Source organism: Pelophylax lessonae, assembly GCF_965119305.1.
Source record: "Pelophylax lessonae genome assembly, chromosome: 5".
Taxonomy (NCBI): Eukaryota; Metazoa; Chordata; class Amphibia; order Anura; family Ranidae; genus Pelophylax; species Pelophylax lessonae.
This window is the reverse complement of record NC_138772.1, coordinates 483630782-483651077: the sequence shown is the minus strand read 5'-3', so window position 1 is coordinate 483651077 and position 20296 is coordinate 483630782. Positions and strand designations below refer to the sequence as shown.

At 37.5% G+C, this 20296-nt stretch overlaps 1 protein-coding gene and 1 long non-coding RNA gene across 4 annotated transcripts in view; one reads left to right on the top strand and one right to left on the bottom strand.

Annotated features, from left to right (window-relative positions):
• The window catches only part of LOC309555764, a 1250709-nt gene extending 1246684 nt beyond the window's left edge, over window positions 1-4025 (top strand). The window contains exon 3 of the long non-coding RNA XR_014225278.1: window positions 3955-4025. This is a non-coding gene — a long non-coding RNA (uncharacterized lncRNA). The remainder of the gene's footprint in view (window positions 1-3954) is intronic.
• OSR2 (odd-skipped related transciption factor 2) lies at window positions 885-19385 on the bottom strand. 3 transcript variants are annotated; one of them, XM_082257855.1, is made up of 4 exons: window positions 19110-19385; window positions 6710-7456; window positions 4115-4214; window positions 885-1416 (listed from the first exon to the last, which is right to left on the bottom strand). In XM_082257855.1, exons 2-4 carry the CDS (start codon window positions 7363-7365, stop codon window positions 1234-1236), a joined length of 939 nt encoding a protein of 312 aa, XP_082113981.1. In that variant the 5' UTR covers window positions 7366-7456; window positions 19110-19385; the 3' UTR covers window positions 885-1233. The 3 variants fall into 3 exon arrangements, with proteins under 3 accessions (XP_082113981.1, XP_082113983.1, XP_082113982.1); XM_082257857.1 differs by having other exon boundaries at window positions 885-1334; XM_082257856.1 differs by having other exon boundaries at window positions 19114-19385.
• Between the last annotated feature and the right edge of the window lie 911 nt (window positions 19386-20296).

Here is a 20296-nt window from a genome sequence, read left to right as displayed (position 1 = left end):
CAATAAGATTATCGGAGGAATGATCATCCATTTTTTTTTTTTGTATGCTAGTCTCCATTTTAAAAATAAAGAGGCTACTTATGGCCTGTACACAGGATCCAAAAATAGGACAAAAAATACCGCTTTTGAAGAAAACGTACGATAATCGGATTGTTAGTACAGAGATTTTGAGAGTTGATCACCACAGTTCATGCGACACTAAAATCTCGTACAATCTGGTATTGTACGAGAAAAGTTTTTTTGCTTGTCTGATCTGATATTATCCGTTCAGACAAGCACGAACATTTTTCTGGTACAATACCAGGTCGTATGATTTTCGTTAAATCAGTATAGTTGTCCGAAAATACAGTACAAATACACTACCACACATTACATCACGTCTGGTTGTTTATTCTGTCGTATGAGAATTTTTGTAACTTTAGTAACCTCTCCATTTTCAATATGCGACTAGCATGCAAAAAAAAAGGGATGCTATGTCTTCTGATTTTCGAATCTTGTGTACAGGCCAAAGTTCTTGTACAACAGAATAAACATTTGGAAGTGATGTAATTTATTATATTGTATTTTCAGGCTAAAACTGTCCTGATTAAATAAAAATCGTATGCTCTTGTATTGTACGAGAAAAAAAATTTTTGTTTGTCCCTTTTTGATCATTTTGGACGACAATCAGATTATCGTTTCAAAAGCGGTATTTTTTTTTGTACGATTTTCTGTTCGTGTGTGCAGGCCTTTATCCACCCCCCGTTTGTCTCTAGTGGCATAATCACCTGTCTTACATCAACTTCAAGGAATAACCACTAATATATAATGCTCAGAAGAACTTTCTACAAATACATGGGAACATAAATTGAGAAAAATTATATTTTTATTTTTGACTTACAGTTTTAAGGCATTTTCTCGAAAAAAAAAAAAACTCTGTACCTTTGTGCATCAAAACTGAACAATAATAATAAAAAAACACAATAGTACTTATATACACAGCTCTAAAATGAGCTTTTATCTGTACAAGAGGCGAGAGCAGGCTTCAGTCTGGCTGTATTGTTGATCAGAAAAGTCCAGTCCGCAAAGCAAGTCCAGGCAAAAAGTTCCCGTTAGTCCTAGCCCCGCCACTGCATGCCCGGTGCTGGAGTTGGGGCAGGTTGAGTGAAGGAGCGGGGCTCTTGTTTCCGACTCAAGTGGGTGGGCGGAGCTCTTGTCCGACTCAAGTAGGTGGGCGGGGCTCTGTGTCCGACTCTAGTAGTCTTGCCTTGGGCTGTGTGTCAGACTGTGCCTTCGCAGGTCGCAGTTTCTCCTGAATACTTTGCCGCACTGCTCACAATTGTAGGGCTTGATGTCTGTATGGGTAAGAAGGTGAGTTTTCAGATTACTTCTCTGATTAAATGTCCTTCCACATGTGGGGCATTTGTGGGGTGATTCCTGTTCAGATTTGAAGCAAGCAAAGGATTAATCCTTTACACGTCTCTCCTTTCCTTTTTTTAATTAATTAAAATTTTATTAATTTCAATGGTGTTTTAGGAAAATAAAGACTAGGGGCTACAAATAAATTAGACACCATGTTACCCTTTAATTATAAATAGATTGCATGAAATAAAGTATTTCATGTGTTATTCCTAAGGGACTACTGGTTGGGCAAGAAACTAAAAAATAAATAATTAAAAAATAACTTTGGCAAAACAAGTCTGAGATAATGGTAAATAAATATAGTCTATATAATTCCATATTAAAATTACCATTTTATCTATGGGAATAAGGGCATATTTTTGCAGTAGTAAGGATATTCTATATGAGAAAATATTTATGGTGGGGTACAAGTTGACGCAAATAAATCTGAGTTTGATCATATTGTCTTTGTACAGTTTCAAGAAAATAATATCAAGCATTTCATTTTTTGGGTAATAATTTAACGTCTCAGTAGCTTACAGATATACAGGAACAGCTTTGAGTTTATAAAAGAGAAAATTGTATATATACATTTATATATATATATATATATATATATATATATATATATATATATATATATATATATATAGATAGATAGATAGATAGATAGATAGATAGATAGATAGATAGATAGATAGATAGATAGATAGATATATTATAGACATTTTATGTATTTTGGTAAAAATAAAGAATTATAGCCATAGCACATATTCCTATCGCACACCTTCCTGGTTTGTAGGCTCTTATGTGTTGGGTGCTGAAGCGATCACCAGTTGGCAACTGGATTAGATACAGTTAAATACATATTCGCCAGCACACCAAGGCTCTTGCAAAAGCAGTCCAAAATTTATTGAAGTTACGATTACATCAAAAATGGTGCAAAGTTTCGGAGCCGCACAGGACCCCATCATGCCTGACGAAGGGGTCCTGTGCCGCTCCGAAACGTTGCACCATTTTTGATGTGATCGTAACTTCAATAAATTTTGGACTGCTTTTGCAAGAGCCTTGGTGTGCTGGCGAATATGTATTTACCTTTACTTATAGCCATAGCAGCCAATTGGGAAAGCATGCTCCCTTATTGATTGCTATAAATTAAAGTGGAGTTCCGGCCTATTTTACAACTTTAGTGATTCCTGGAGTGCTCGCTATGCTGATCAACAATTGGCCCTTTTCAATTTTTTTCGGGGGTCCCTTATCTTATTTTCAGGGCATTTTTGATTGTACTTCCTCCTTCTCCCCCCTCTGTAGCCGCGGCCACCGACATCACTTCCGCCTTTGCATTGCATCGTGGGAGCTGTTTGTCATCACTCCAAGGAGGCTGGAATCAGGAAGAACTCCCAGAACTATCCCTGGAATCAGGAAGAAGGCCACAGCAGATTACACTGTGGCTTCAGATGCCCACGTCTAAGATGGCCGCACCCAGACAGCGTTTTTAAAAGTAAGATTTTGACTAAAATCCAATACCGTACACCTTGTAAGTATGAGAATAGCGGTTCTGTAAAGGGCGATGGATTAGTACTATAGGGGTATTTTTAGTTAAAAAAGGTATTTGAGGCCGGAACTCTGCTTTAACTGTCAGTAAGTCCTTGTGACATGTATTTAAAACCTAATGTTAGAAAACTAACAACACAAAGGCAGCAACACCAACATCTAAGCTCATTTGATGACCAATGCTGGTCTCAGTCAATTCAGCCCTGATTTTTTTTTTCCATACCAGCCCTTCCTTTGTAGTGGTGGCTCCTACTACTAGTGCTGACTCCACTGGGAGTGCAACCCCACCTTCCCCAAGGTCTACATTACTACAGCTAGCTGCTCTGTGAGCCTACACATAAAGGCTGGAACTGAATGGGACCTGCGATCCACCCTCCTCCCCTCTACCTGCTATGATTAACCACTGAGCATCGCACATGTTCCAATGTATACATAAGTGCTGATGGAAAATGTAGACCCACCTTTGGGCATGAAATAGAGAGAGAGAGGGTGCATGCTTTCCAACTATAGGTTAGGGGGAAAGGCTGCGCCCTTTAGAGGTGTGTTATTGTAAGGAAACAAATTTAGAAATTAGCTACAATAAAAAATCAGCACAGTGGCTGTTAGTGGTTAGAGCTTCCGCCTAGCAGCACTAGGGTTGTTGGTTAGAAACTCAACCATGGCACAACCTGCCTGGAGTTTCCATGTCCTCCTTGGGCCTGCGTGGGTTTCCTCTGGTTTCTTCCCACACTCCAAATACATGATGGTAGAATAATTGGCTCCTGTCTTAAATTGGCCTTAGTATAAGTATGCATGTGAGTTATGCCCTGTACACACTATCAGATTATCTGAAGACTTTTGTCTTCAGATTTACCTTTTCTATGTAGTGCAAGGGCCTGCCAGATTGCATACAAATTGAAAGTGTTTAGGTTTGACCTCATATTATATGGTTTTGGTAAGTCTGCAGACAAAAGTCTTCAGATAATCTGATAGTGTGTACAGGGCATTAAGGACCTTAGATTGTAAGCTCTTTACAATCAGGACAGGGACTGACGTGAATGTACAATATATATGTAAAGCACTGTGTAAATTGATGGCGCTATATAAGTACCAATAATAGATAAACATAGTATTACTAAAGATATTAAATGCATGAAAAAAGAGAACACGACTTTGGAGGTTCTCTACAGGCCATTCTCACCTGCATGTGTAGAGTTTTATGTACTGCCAGAGTCCTTGATTGACAGAATCCCTTCCCACATTCTTGACACTTGAAGGGTTTTTCTTTGGAATGGATATATCTGAAGGGGGGAAGGGGAATAAAAGAAATCAGTAATTAAAAACGAAGTTTAAACAATGCGGAGAAGAGCCACATGAATGGAGTGCATTAACCTCAGATAGCCCGGTGTGTCATTATGATAGTGCTTAGCAGAATGGGCCACTTGAAAACAGATTGGCGATTCTGATCAATGACTGATTGCACTCTCTGTGCAGGAGGCAAACAGTATACATTGTGCTGCTATCTGCCACAAGCACAGCGACCTTCCCAAGGCCTTATCTCCAGAGCTCCTGTAAATACATTGTCTGGGAGCTTGCTGAAACAATTTCACTTCAGGGGCTATAAAACCTGGGCCCTGTGCATAAATCAGCCTATAACATTGGATATGTATTTACATAGGAAAGATTTATCGCACGCATGAACGCACAAGCATGAAACTCCGCCTACCTGAACCATATCATAATTCACAGTAGGGGGAAGTTCAATGACTGACTCTGGAACAAGAGGAACAAGAACCATGGCTGTAGGCTGGAAGTGTAGTAAGACCAATGGTCCAAAAGTTATCCTTGATTTTTTCTAAGAAGACTTGTCAGTAGGTGATTTATGAAAGCTGAAGCAAATATGGAACAGTGGCCCATAGATGAAAATCAGGTTTCATGTCAAACTCTCAAACCTGCACTGATGGGCCATAAACTGCAAAGAAGGCTACACATAGCCTATATGTTGAGTGGGAAGGTGGTTGACTTGACACTCGATTTTGACTCAATTTTTTACATAGAGGGTACAACAGGAGCAGGGTTTTACAGGTCATACATATGTAAAAAAATATTTTCTACCAGTTACAGTGCATTAGTTAAGGTTACTGCACTAGCAAACATGCCACAGACATGAATAAAGTGTTGTACCACACCTTATACAGTTAATATGCTGCGCAAAAATTGTTTGTTACCTTAATTTCTTAATTTTACATAAATATTTTTGAAGAGGGCTGATTTACTAAAGGAAAATATACTTTGCAAGGGAAGTTGCACTTTGCAAGTGAATTTTCCCTAGAGCTTACTGAATAAAGTAAAAGAAAAAAATTACTTTGCAAAGAATACCCAATCATGCGCAAAGAAAAAAAAAGGACTTTGGCTTGTTCATGGTTTGGGTGATGGACACCAAAAGAGCTTCACCTCATTCATTAAGCTCTGGGGAAAATTTCTTTACAAAGTGCATCTTTCCTTGGAAAATGAACAGTCTATTTGCCTTTTCATAAATCAACCCCATGGCGTCCTTTGGATAAGGGCAAAACCATCTTTTACTCTATTTTTCATAAATCAGTTCCTTAGTTTAAAGTATAAAAAAAAATTAAAGTATAAAAAAATCAGTTCCTTAGCCATCTTCATATAACATTACAGCCTTAGAAGAAGGAAAGACATCATCTCTTGGTGGCACTGATAACCAAGGTCCACTGGTCACCAATAACATTTGAAATAAATGGACTGGCCACAGAAAATCAGAACTGCAAAGTGAGGCAAAACCCTGCAAGCACAGTAAACAAAAATTGCAGGTGTGGCCTGTCTCGGTGTGCCAGGTCATGTTTGCTGGGACTTGTAGTTCCATATTAATTGTACAGTTATAGGTTGTACAAGACAGTCCAATGATCTCTGAAGGCAGATATAATTTACTGGTGATCAATCATACCATTTAATAACGCAGTGTAAAAAGACAGAAATAATGTCCTTAGTGCTGTTACCTTTCAGAATTTACTGAAATAAATTATGTGCAACATACATATTGATTGTCTGCATTTCATTTTTATTGTGTTTATTAAACCATTGCTTTTCTAGCTTTTGAGTATTTCAATATTCCTTCCTAACATGCAAAAATATTTTTCTCCCATGACCACATACGTCCTCACACCCACAAAAAAAAAAAAAAATTATAATAAATTGGAATATACTGAGGCTGGTTTCCTTAAGGAGTTGAGAATCTTTACACTGAATATTCAAATTATCCAGTCATGTGAAAATTCTGATTGGATAATGGACATGAAAATTCACACAATTCATTGTGTGTAGGTTTTTAACTCCTTTAGTAAATCATCCCAAATGTTTTTTAGAAATTTTAAAACACCGCTGGTCTGCAAACAGTTACAAATGAAATTGGGTCCATCATGCTTAGAGGCCTGAAGATAACGAGGATTGTTTATATACCATCCCCACAGCCTTTCTAATTTGTTTTCCATTACTGTATCCCCTAGTGGGCCTACTAGGCCTACTGAATATAAAACTGGACAACTGAGAAATGAGGGGGTTGTGGGTTTTGTTCATAGTGTGCATCAGGTCCTGTGATCTTTTAATACACGTCTGCAAATAATGCTGTTCAACTGTACACTCAGTTCCCTAAAACTAATTTCTGATTGGTTCCTACTTTTGTCATTTTATACTGTATTATTATATAAGCCATTCAATTTGGAAATCCATGTTTCTACTCCAGATCCTGGCATTATGGTATATAGTGTAAAGATCCTACCTGTGGTCTCTCAGGTGGTCCTGTCTCCTGAAGGCTTTGTGGCATATATCACATGTGTAAGGCCTTTCATCTGTATGGGTCCTCTCATGGATGAGCAAATTGTAGGACTTAGTGAAGTGTCTTCCACAAAACTTGCAGATAAACTCTTTTTTGGTTTTGGACGGTAACCTCCCTCGGGAAGGTTTCCTGTCTGGGGACAATTTGCTGATCTCCGATATGGGGCTTCCAAGCCCTGGGCTGAGCTTGGCCAGATCACCTATCTTGGGTGGGTCCTCCTGGGTTGCAGCAATGGCCAAATTGGCAAAGTCAAACCTGGGCCTGTCCTTGTGTAAGGCTGGGATGACATGAGCAATGGTTCCTTGTTTAGGGTGAAAGAGATGAGTGGCAAAGGGTAAGGCAGGGAAAGAAAATCTGGCATCCATCAGTCCTTGAGCAGCTGCCATCTCGGTAATGGTGGACCTGGTGATGCCGTGCAGATTGGGGTAGCCCAAAGTCCAATGATTCATGTGCATTGTCTGTACAGCACTGAGTCCATAAAGTCCCTGCAGATGGTCCACAGCTGCTGGGAAGGTGTTGACGGCCTGCAGAAATGAGTAGTTTGTCAGTTGCAAGGAAGGATGCAATGGGATGGGGGCTGGAAGGGCTTTGCTACCCATATTGCCAAACTTCTCAAATGACACTAGCCAGCACTTTTCTCTTGGCACTGGATCCGCTCCAGTATACCGATAGGCTCACCACGTTCAACTCCTGTAGGCAAGAGAAGAAAACAGGAGGGAAAAGTGCATTTATTCTCAATGTGCATTTAATTTCCTTATGTATTTTTAAGAGTCAAAGCAAAGTGATTCAAGACATGGGAAGAATTCATTTGGCCACAGTAACAGTGAGCGCTGATCTTCGGAACAATGTTTTCCAAAGGACTTCACCTCTCCTAATTAGAACCAAAAGGACTAAGCAGCCTCTGCTATTTGGGCTCACAGCATGAGAGTGAAGAGCTTTAAGAAACTGTGCCAGGCACCAATGAGATTATTTGTAAGGGGAAGTCTATAAAACCAGAAACTACTCTCTACATAAAGCTAAGTCAACCACTAGTGCTCCAGCTGCTGTGGCACTACAGATACCAGCATGGCTCTGCATGCTGACAGTTGTTGTACCACCACACTAACTGTATTGAATGTAATACCTCTGCAGTGAACCGTGATCACTGATAATGTGATGTGAAAAGGACTGGGCCGCATTTATCACAGTCATAAAAGAAACAAGTTATAAGGATCTATAGATCTATAGATCATCATTAACATTTCTAAAAATGCCAGTTGCCTGGCTTTCATGCTGATCCAGTGTTTTCAGCACTTTCCATGTCGCTGTGATTCATTTAATAAAGGAATAGAGACTGAAAAAATGTCAAACTTGCAAAGTGAATGTTCATAAATCAGGTTCACCGGGGTTCACTTTCAATACCTAATCATATGCAAGGTAAATTAAAAAAAAAATAATACTTTTGCTAACACAGGATTGGTTGATTGAAGTGAACACAGCTTCACCATATTTACTAACATTCACATTGCCAAGTGAAAAGCCTCCACTCCTTTAGATAATCAATCCCTTTGACTCCTGACAGCAATGTAACTCAGGATTACTGACTTTCCTGACTTTGACTGCTGCATGCTTGTTCCATGTGAGTGGGTATTAAAGCCAGAGACAGCCAGGCAATTAGAAGGAGCTCAGCAACAACAGACATCATATTTCTTTCTGTACAGATTTGTTTGTACTAACACAGACCTAACAGAATCAAATTTGTATTCTCCAAGTTCTGTTTTTTTTCGTGCAACCAAAACAACTTGGTCTTGATAAAGATGTGCGGTTGTAGCCAAATGGAATTTTATGATAGTTCAAAGGGCAGCAGGCGATACTGTAATTACCAACAACCAATCAAAAATAATCAGTCAACAGTAAAATGAAAGGAAACCAAAAGGTGTTTTTTAATTGGTCGCTGTTATGTATTGTGCTTTATTATTATGTATTTGCAACAATGTGCAGAGAACATTAATCAATAGCAACCATCCTACAGAAATGTTTCTTTGTCCTTACTCTTATGAGGGTTTGAATTGGTTTGCTGTGAGTTACTGAGCTTTGCATATCATTGTTTTTCTTTGCATTCATTTATTAAACATTTGATAACCTATTATGCAACAACCAATCAGATATCAGTTTATTATAGTCAAACATTTTAAAGTATACCTAAACTTAAAACATATATGTACTACTGTATATTGCAGATTATCAGTCGTCAGATGTGGTGGATGTATTAGTTTTCTTTTCCTAGGCAAATACATTTTCTGCAAGTGCAGAATTTGCCAGAAATGCAGTGTCCTCATCACTTCCCTTTGGTCCTAACTGAAATCCCAAACAATGTTATCAGTTTTATCAGCTATCTTCTTTGAGTTACAAAGTAACACACCTCTATGTAATGACAATGAAAAGAGGGGGAGATGTTTGTAATCCAAATCATGAGAGCAGCAAAGGGTGACAACAGTGCTCCCCTATTGGGAATACAATGCATGTTGTCACCCTAGTACAAGAAGTGTGTTATTGGTAGAGCCACCAGGTAAAAATTAAGGGGGGGGGGGGGAATCCTGAAAAAGAAATCTGCAGCCACCACATAAAAGGCTTGTTAAGCTTTAAAATGTTTAATTTTGGGGTTTGGATACGCTTAAAACTAGTGATCGATCGATATCGGTTTTTCGTTGACGATACTGATACCGAAATTTTGGCCAATGCATATCGGTATCGGCCAATATGCGCCGATATTTTCGTACATTTATTTGTTTTTTTTTTTTTTTTTTTTATTTGACAGGTACTCTTGTGGAGGGATCTGGGGGTGGTAAAGACCCCAAACCCCTCCTCTGCACTTAAAGAGGTTGCAAACTCATTAAAAAAATGTTTTTTTCCAACCTGAAAGAGAAACACATAATGAGCTAGTATCCATCGCATACTAGCTCATTATGAAATACTTACCTTAGAACGAGCCCCCGCTGTGCCACCTGCTTACCTGTATGATGGGCGACGTTCAGTCGCCCGTCTTCCGGGATCACTGCATCTGGCCATCTGATTGGACGGACCTGCGATCACGTCACTCCCGCGCATGCACCAGCTGCCGTTCCTTCTGAGCGCATGCGCCAGTGATGTCACTGGCTGCATTTAAGGTAAATATCTCCTAAACAGAACATGTTTAGGAGATATTTACAGTACCTATAGGTAAGCCTTATCATAGGCTTACCTGTAGGTAAAAGTTGCAGAGGAGGGTTTACTTCCTCTTTAAAAGCATTCAAAACGCCAAGTTTGGCTGTTTTGAATGCTGTCATTTTTTTTAATCTGGCGCCAGTACCCGGAAGTGATGTCATGACATCACTTCCAGGTTTTTGCATGGAGACCCGATCAGAGCCGTATGCAGTTTTGATCGAGTCTTTGGCAGCCGTGCAGGCTGGTTGCCCGGTGGGATGGGAGACCCGGGCGAGCCGCGGAAGGCGGCGGGAGGGGACAACCCCTCCCGCTCCTTGTAATGACAGCCGAGCAGCTTCTCAGCCGCATCGATTGTCATTACAAGACAGCTGACCGTCGGCTATGGACGCCGGTACTGGGGTGATGCTTCTAGCTGCAGGCATCACTCTAGTACAGCACTTTCCGAAATATCGTAATATCGGCCACCTTGGGGAAAGCACAGATCGGCCCTCGATATATCGGTTTTGCCGATAATAGGTCAATCTCTACTTTAAACCCTCTCTTTGACTGGATTATACGATAAGAATAACCATAGACATAGCACTGATCAAACACTTAAGAGTTGACTTACTAAAACTAGAGAGTGCAAAATCTGGTGCATAGCAGCCAATCAGCTTCTAACTTCAGCTTGTTGAATTAAGCTTTGACAAAAAAAAAAAACCATGGAAGCTGATTGGTTTCTATGCACAGCTGCACCAGTTTTTGCACTCTCTAGTTTTAGTAAATCAACACTGGACTCTGATTGTATATTACTAGTGGGCTCTATCAGACTGCATCAGGATTGTTTAAATAGGCCCTTACACTACTTACAAGTTGGTAAATTTAAAGGACATTGTATATAACTGTATATAAAACACATTGTACAATCACATTGTAATGTAAGTGGCTGGCTAAGGGAGCACTCCTAAAACTTGAAACTGATTTCTCCAAAATTGTTTCATAAACTGGTAAAAAAAAAAAAAACATTTTAAAAATATGTATGTGAAATTTGTTAGATTTTATTGAAACAAAGCCTCCAGAAGAAGAGTATCTGTAATCACATTTGACCATTTAATTATCATAAGATGGGGAAGCAGACATGTGAAAAGTCTGTCCAAAAGATATTAGATGTAAAATTACAGTTTTACAGATACGAGATTCTGGCAATGTTTGTGTAGGAAAGATAGACCAGACCATATGAGCTTTCTTTCTAACACAAATACATTCTTGATTCAAAATAATTCTCTTCTCTATACCATTATGCTATGTCTGCAGGTAGACTTACCTATTGCCTTATCAATTAAGATCTGTGATCTCAGTTTTCAAATATCCACATTTACTTATAATATTAAAAAAAAAAAAAAAAAACCAAGGTAGCCTTATCTTTTATTTTAGGAACCGTCCCAGTATTTTAGAACTTTTTGTTTCTTTTTGACTGCCACCTGTCTGATTATTTTGTAAAGAACTTGTAGGACTGCAATCGTTTGCAGTCTCTATCTGTTTGTGTGAAGCTCATCAGAAAAGCCAATCTTGTAATGACCCTGGTAAAGTATTATCTAATAATAATAATAATAATAATGATAATAATATGCTCTCTAATATTTAATATATTGAAAACATGGTATGGTGAGTGATGGCTATTTTAATATACAACACAGTTGCAGAGAGTCCATATTCTGAAGCTTAAATAAAGCCATATATTGTTCCTCTAAAAAAGTCAAGGATGTTTTTTTTTTTTTTTTATAAGTCCCCTTGCACCTGGTTGGGTATTCAGAGTGAAAACAGCTTCAGTTTGCTAAGTGAACATTCTTTACACCTTTAGTAAATTAACCCCATTGAAAATAGTCATGATCAATGGCTGGACATTCCCACAGAACAAGGGTTAAAATTTACACAAGCAGAGGGGAAGGAGGAGGGGGAACCAAGATCATCTATTTGTCTTTTTCCACCAAAAACTCATTCATCAAGGCAATCTAGGAAGATAGAAGACACACTTTTCCTCCAGCACTACAGGTTCTAAATAAACCCACTTTACAGCCAGATCTCTTCCAGATGGTCCTTAGGGAAGCCACACAGGAGGCCCAACCACTGGATCAATTGCCTCCTTGTCACCTCCAAGGGACCCTGACCTCAGCTCCTCACAACTAGAAGGCTTTATCAACCTTTGCCATTTGTGTTATTACAATACAGGGCATAGATAAGCTGTGGTTACTGGCATGCCCTGACAATCTGAGGCTGATTTACTAAATAAGTTGGGAATGTTCACTCAAAAAAATGAAGACTCTTTGAATATCAATGAGATAGGCAAACTTCTGTTAGGTATAGTCTGTCTTTTTAGAAGGAACATTCTCAACTCCTTTAAATCAGCCCCATTGTCTCTGAGCACTGTATTGTTACTTTAATTAAACTTAGGACTAGAATAGCTGAAGACCCAAATGTTGTTCAAGCCTCATGTAAAGCCTGGAAGACTTAGTTCTACAATATGTAAAGCCTTTTATTCATTATACTTTTAGGTCCTATCATATTCCAAAACCACTTTTCGCCAAAACAATAATCAAAAGATGGCTACAGATAGAAAATAATGGAGTTTAGCTTGTAGTAGCCATTATTTGCTATTGGTTGTACAATGCTCCAAATTTGGGAGACTGCATGTGTAGTGATCATTCGTGATGTGGATTTTAATAGTCTGATATCATCTCACCATCAAAATTTGCCCATGTGTGCCCAGATCAAAGGAAAAGAGACGTTTCTCTTAACAAGGTGAATGTTTGCTTATACTATGGAATTTAGGAAGGTTAAATTCACCTTAAATACCCAATCCTATTTAGGAGATGTAAAAAGTAACAAGATTTTGGCTTGCACCTGATAGGGTAATTTATTTGCAAAATGAACAGCTTCGACTCTATCAGCAAATCAACCCAATGCCTGGATCTTCTAGTGCCATAGCAGCTAGAACAACGTCTGATGTCCCAAGATAACTTCAGACTCATGCATTGCCTAATTCTAATATAAAACCCACTTCTCCAGGAGTTCTGGTAATTAAATTGTCTACAACTGATGTGAAGTTGGAGACAAGCAGTTTTCTGAAGCCATCCTCTGTGACTTGTAGTTCCTCTACAGCCTGGCTCCAGGAACCAATAATAATAAAGCTTGTAGCTTCACAGCAATCGGACACCAACAGTTTGTCTTTTTTTAAACACTTTTTGTTATAAGTATACAATAATCACACGAGAAGGCTGATACCAGTTACAGCACCAACTGGTTTATAGAACGTTACACTGTAATGTGGCCCAGTATGAAATAACATGAATCCTAAAAGGACCTTCAAATATTTCATTTGGAATTCCAAACTAGTAAATTGTGGACATAAAACCGATCACATGGCAGGATAGGTGTGCACATGTACCAAATATTAAAGTACAGCTCAAAATATGTGCAGTTATCTGCTTATCTGGACTGATAATATGCTATTTATGTGTGCAGCGTGCAAAATAATACTTAATACGTTTTCATTTAAATGTACATTTTAGTTACATATTTTCTACACATAATATATATATATATATATATATATATATATATATATATATATATACATTTTAGTTACATATTTTCTACACATTATATATATATATATATATATATATATATATATATATATACAGAGAGAGAAAGAGGAGAGAGAGAGAGAGAGAGAGAGAGAGAGAGAGAGAGAGAGAGAGAGAGAGAGAGAGAGAGAGAGAGAGAGATAGATAGATAGATAGATAGATAGAGATATGTATCTCTCTCTCTCTCTCCCTCTCCCTCTCTCTCTCTCTCTCTCTCTCTCTCTCTCTCTCTCTCTCTCTCTCTCTCTCTCTCTCTCTCTCTCTCTCTCTCTCTCTCTCTCTCTCTCTCTCTCTCTCTCTCTCTCTCTCTCTCTCTCTATATATATATATATATATATATATATATATATATATATATATATATATATACATCTATATATATTCCGTACTATAGCTTTGATATATACAGTTATTTGAAGTTACAAATGCCCTGTATTTCCTCTTCCAGATATTTGAATGTTGAAGATCATTTATAGTTATGCTGAACAAGATAACATAATTCGATAGATTTGCTTTCACTTGATGTGACTTTAAATTAAAGTTTAAGTTACAAAAGTCTAGCTTGTACTACTTAAAAGCACAGCAAGTATAATACAGTAATACACAGAGTCGCCCACGACATAATAGTAAGGTGGAATAGGTCTGAATGAGCGAATTATAAGATTTGCACACTTTGGGGATAACTTCCAGTAGATTGTGGCATCCTCTGCTAATCATGATCGATAATTATTTGAGGGGGAAGCTTCCTGATCCCCCCCCTCCCCCACAACACATACCAAGTGACCTTCTTCAATTGCACAATCCAACACACTCCTCTGAGATCTATAGGATCATATATGTATTACCACCTGCTGGGCTAATGGTCCCTATACTCACTGCAATCTGTGTACAGACACATGAATGGAAAATAAAATCCCAGAGCACAAACTGTCATCTCAATGTGTACAACTAAATTATAACTAGACTTTACTGACTAACCCCTAAAGAAATAGTTATCACTCCTGTATTCCCAAATTGTTATATTATGCATCCACTGAACATGTAAATAATTAGAAGCCCGTGTACAATTTTCTAAAATGCACGTTGCAGCCTACAATATGTGTTTACATTTCATATGTATGTAATATATTATAAGTAGTGATGGTTAACCATTATCACTAATACTAATACACACACACATATATATATATATACATATGCACACACACACTATATATAGTTTTTAGATACAGATGTATAAATATATATATATATATACACACACACACACACATACATATATACATATGCACACACACACTATATATAGTTTTTAGATACAGATTTATATATATATACACACACATCTGTATCTAAAAACTGTCTCTGTTTATATATTATAATTCTCATATTTTTGTGATCATTATGTGCTAGTTCACTGTAGTAGCCAGAGCTAGGTTTTATTTATACCCCTGTAGACATCAGATTTACTAAGCTGTGATTTGCCATGACGTACTGATAGCAGATTCAGAAATTAGAAGGTTGATTTACTACAGAAGTGGAGGCAGTTATCAGTGTATGTTCTCAGTTTGTAGTAAATAAGGTAAAGCTCATCTTTTTTTTTCATTGCACAATTGTGTAGTCAGATGAAACAGAAAGTTACCTTAAAGTAAAAATACACTTTTGCAAAGTGAACTGTCTCCACTTCTTTAAGTAAGTCAATTCTATCGGTTTGTAGGTATTGCTGGAAACACTAACAATGACTACACATTTATTGTTTATATAGTATAGCTGACATCTCTGCCATGGGACTCAGGGCTCTTCATCTGTCCCCAAACACAAAATTGATGTATTGGGACCACAAGCTAACTTGCGCCTCATCATGGTGTATGACGGTTTATTTTACAACTCGAATCTATAGTAATCCAATAGGATATAAATATAGTAACGCAAATTCGTTATAAGATATCTAAAATTCTTTCCTAATATTACAGTTTAAAAAGGTGTTTATGGAAATGCAACGTGAACAAGTGACGTGAATGTAACAAGTTTCACGAACAGGTATTTAATTAATATATTTTGTAGTATATAGCAAAACAAACCCTACTATGCTTTAGGTAAATTCTATCAGACAAGTTACATTGTATTATCATGTTTTCTGCACTTTGTGATTCTGTTTTTAAACATAGCAAACTGTTCTACCTGTCTCCAATCAGAATTATATCTGTATTTTATATTGCAGATTACCCATCTATCTCTAAGCAAAGAATAAACTTGTGGACGATGACTGCTAAGAAGTAGTTTGGGAATTATTTTTGCATTTTAAATTATGCAAGTACATTCGTCAAATTATTTCTAGACTTTCAACGATCAATAATAAAAATAATGGAAAATATATTAGTATTCTTCTTCTATACAACTACATACATACACACAAATATCTATCTATCTATCTATCTATCTATCTATCTATCTATCTATCTATCTATCTATCTATCTATCTATCTATCTATCTATCTATCTATCTATCTATCTATCTATCTATATACACACACACACAGCAAATTATATATATATATATATCTATATATATCTATATATATATATATATATATATATATATATATATATATATATATATATATATATATAGATATATATATATATATATATATATATAGATATATATATATCTATATGAAAATGTGCCATGAGTATTATTATCAATAGTATTAATATTTTTGGTAGTAGTAATCGTAGTAGTATTTTAATTAGTATTTTCATTTTAGATACATTTTCAGGAAGAACAGCTAATCCGTCAACTAAGCCAATTTTAACACTGTAACCAGGCCAGGAGGTCATTTTCTAGAGAGGCAAATGCCAAATGTCGCCAACCTGTGCCGTAGCGAAGTCAACTAAAGTTCAGGTGATTAGCAAGACACAGGTACAAAGCCAGTGCCTCCCTGAATTTATTAGGACTTTGCATCAAAGCGCTAACTAATCTAATTTATTGTAATTATCATGCTTAATCGTTAACCCTTGCTGTGCTTCTTCTTTTTTTTTTTTTTTAGGTGATTGCAAAGGGCTGCAGGAATCCACAATGATTCTAATCCACATAGTCTGAAACTGTGTTAATTAGATAAATTATAGCAAACTGAAAAGGAGGACTCCATGGGGGAGATTTACTAAAACTGGAGAGTGCAAAATCTGGTGCAGCTCTGCATAGAAATCAATCAACTTCTATTTTTTTTTTTTGTCGAAGCTCAACTGAGCAAGCTGAAGCTAAAAGCTGATTGGCTACCATGCACAGCTGCACCAGATTTTGCACTCTCCAGTTTTAGTAAATCAACCCCTCTTTTTTTGTTTTTTACATACAGGTGGTACTAGCACCAGATTCTGAGTGCTCTGGTCTTAATAAATCAACCCCTATGTTTTTTTTTCTTATTTGACATACAGAGGTAAATGGTACTAATACCAGGATCTGAGTGCTCCACTTTTAGTAAATAAACCTCTATTTTTTTTTTTTTTTACATACAGTAGTAAATGGTACTAGCACCAGATTCTGAGTTCTCCATACAATGGTAAATAGTACTAGCACCAGATTCTGAGTGATCCAGTTTTAGTAAATCATCCTCGATTTTTCTATTTATTTTACATACAGTAGTAAATGGTACTAGCACCAGATTTTGAGTGCTCCAGCCTTAGTAAATGAACCTATTTTTTTTTTTTTTACAGTAGTAAATGGTACCAGTACCAGATTCTAAGTGCTCCAGTCTTAGTAAATCAACCCCTATGTTTTTTTTTTCTTATTTTACATACAGTAGTAAATGGTACTAGCACCAGATTCTGAGTTCTCCATAGAATGGTAAATAGTACTAGCACCAGATTCTGAGTGCTCCAGTTTTAGTAAATCATCCTCGATTTTTCTATTTATTTTACTTACAGTAGTAAATGGTACTAGCACCAGATTCTGAGTGCTCCAGCCTTAGTAAATCAACTTATTTTTTTTTTTTTTACATACAGTACTAAATGGTACCAGTACCAGATTCTGAGTGCTCTAGTCTTAGTAAATCAATCCCTATGTTTTTTTTTCTCTTAGTTTACATACAGTAGTAAATGTTACTAGCACTAGATGCTAAGTGCTTCGGTCTTAGTTAATCAAACCCTATGTTTTTTTTCTCTTATTTTACATACAGTAGTAAATGGTACTAGCACCAGATTCTGAGTGCTCCAGTTTTAATAAATCATCCTCGATTTTTCTATTTATTTTACATACAGTAGTAAATGGTACTAGCACCAGATTCGGAGTGCTCCAGCCTTAGTAAATCAATCCCTATGTTTTTTTTTTCTCTTAGTTTACATACAGTAGTAAATGGTACTAGCACCAGATTCTGAGTGCTCCAATTTTAGTAAATCAACCTATTTTTTTTTTTTTTTTTACATACAGTAGTAAATGGTACCAGTACCAGATTCTGAGTGCTCTAGTCTTAGTAAATCAACCCCTATTTTTTTTTCTTTCTTATTTTACATACAGTGGTAAATGTTACTAGCACCAGATTCTGAGTGCTCCAGTCTTAGTTAATCAATCCCTATGTTTTTTTTTTTTTCTTATTTTACATACAGTAGTAAATGTTACTAGCACCAGATTCTTGAGTTCTCCATACAGTAGTAAATGGTACTAGCTCCTGATTTTAAATGCTCCAGCCTTAGTAAATCAACCTCTATGTTTTTTATTTTCTCTTAGTTTACATAGAGTATTAAATGGTACTAGCACCAGATTCTTGAGTTCTCCATACAGTAGTAAATGGTACCAGCACCGGGTTCTGAGTGCTCCAGTCTTAGTAAATCAACCCCTATGTTTTTTTCTCTTATTTTACGTACAGTATTAAATGGTACCAGTACCAGATTCTGAGTGCTCCAGTTTTAGTAAATCAACCTCTATTTTTTTTTATTATACATACAGTAGTAAATGGTACTAGCACCAGATTGAGTGCTCCAGATTTAGTAAATCAACCTCTTTTTTCTCTTATTATACGTACAGTAGTAAATGGTACTAGCACCAGATTCGGAGTGATCCAGTTTTATTAAATCAAGCTCTATATTTTTTTATATTTTACATACAGCAGTAAATGGTACTAGCTCCAGATTCGGAGTGATCCAGTTTTAGTAAATCAAGCTCTATATTTTTTTATATTTTACGTACAGTAGTAAATGGTACTAGCACCAGATTGAGTGCTCCAGTTTTATTAAATCAAGCTCTATATTTTTTTATATTTTACATACAGCAGTAAATGGTACTAGCACCAGATTCGGAGTGATCCAGTTTTAGTAAATCGCCCCCTTGTAAGCAGCCTGGCTAGATTTGCTCCAGAGCTCCCCAATCATTTCTCTTTCTGATGTGCAATGCACTTGATAATAAATGGCATGCTAGTTTCAGCAGTGTGAAGTATGTGAGTGTAATCAGACCATGTCATGTTCTTTTCCTTCCCTCCCACACACACATACGTATACTGGAGCTCGCAGAGTTTCATCATTCCCAGTGACTGGTGACTTACCTACCACAGCTTGCAGCTCCCACAGCTCCTTCACTGCACTATCTCCAAATGGGATCCTAAGTCTCTCTGCATTTAGATCCAAGCATTTGGTCCACCACGTGAAGTCAGTATAAGTCCTCCATGTGTCCCCAGCCAGGGGAAGTTTCTGGTTTGGATTGCAGGAGTTGAGTGCTGTGCAGGGAGTCAGGGAAAAGTTTGTGAGGCCAGTCCTGGAAGTCTTGTAGTTGCAGCAGTGCGATCCCCTCCTGTGCTCACTGATCCCCCTTCTCTCTCTCTCTCTCTGCTCTCTCTGCTTTCACTCTTCCTAAGTTTGGGGCAAGTCTGAGATCAGCCTGGAAGATCCATCACATTTCAGTCCTGAGTAGCTTTGCTCACTGAGCCACGCCCTCCAGCTGCAAACATCTTCCCCGGCTACGCCCACTTGTAGAACGTTCACAAGTTGTAACATTCTATCCCCGCCCCTAGTACAAGCGCTGGACACGCCCCCTTCCACTCTGCACATTCTCTAATGGCCCGTTGTGTTTACTTCTGTTTGGATAGCAACTGGATCTTAAAGGGACCGTTCCTTTTTTTTTTTTTTTTTCTCACCGCACAACCTAAAGTGGCCTTTGCATTGGGAAATTACACCTCCCCGCTGGTAACAAAAAAAATCCCCCTTCTCAATAACCCCGATCACTAGTTGGCTGGCTATTTATAACCGATTCTGTGCCATGCCAACTATAATATCAGAGAAGGGAGTATATTTTCAGAAGGATGTTTTATGGAGTGCTGGGTTCGGAATGACTTTTAGTTCCTTGGAGTCAAAACATTAAACTGGAGGTCTGTAATTTTTCACTTCTTTATTAGATAGAAGTCAATTTAGCGCTTTTTGAATTGGTGCCCTTAGCCCAGCTACTATCAGTGGTCGGATTCAATTGCAAATTCTATCTGGATTTTATTTTTTTGGGGGGTAGCCTATTCTATAAATGCAAAGTCAGACTCCCCACAATCATAGTAATAGGTGAGAGCAGATAGAAGGAGCAGAATAGACAGTTAAATAATACAATAAAACAAGCAGACCCCAGAGAATGGGAGGTGGGTTCATCAAATTACAGGAATATTGCCAAAAATGAAGCTGATACATTCAATAACCACTACATGAGCAGCCCAGCAACAGCATCCATCCTTCCACACTGTGCATCACATCT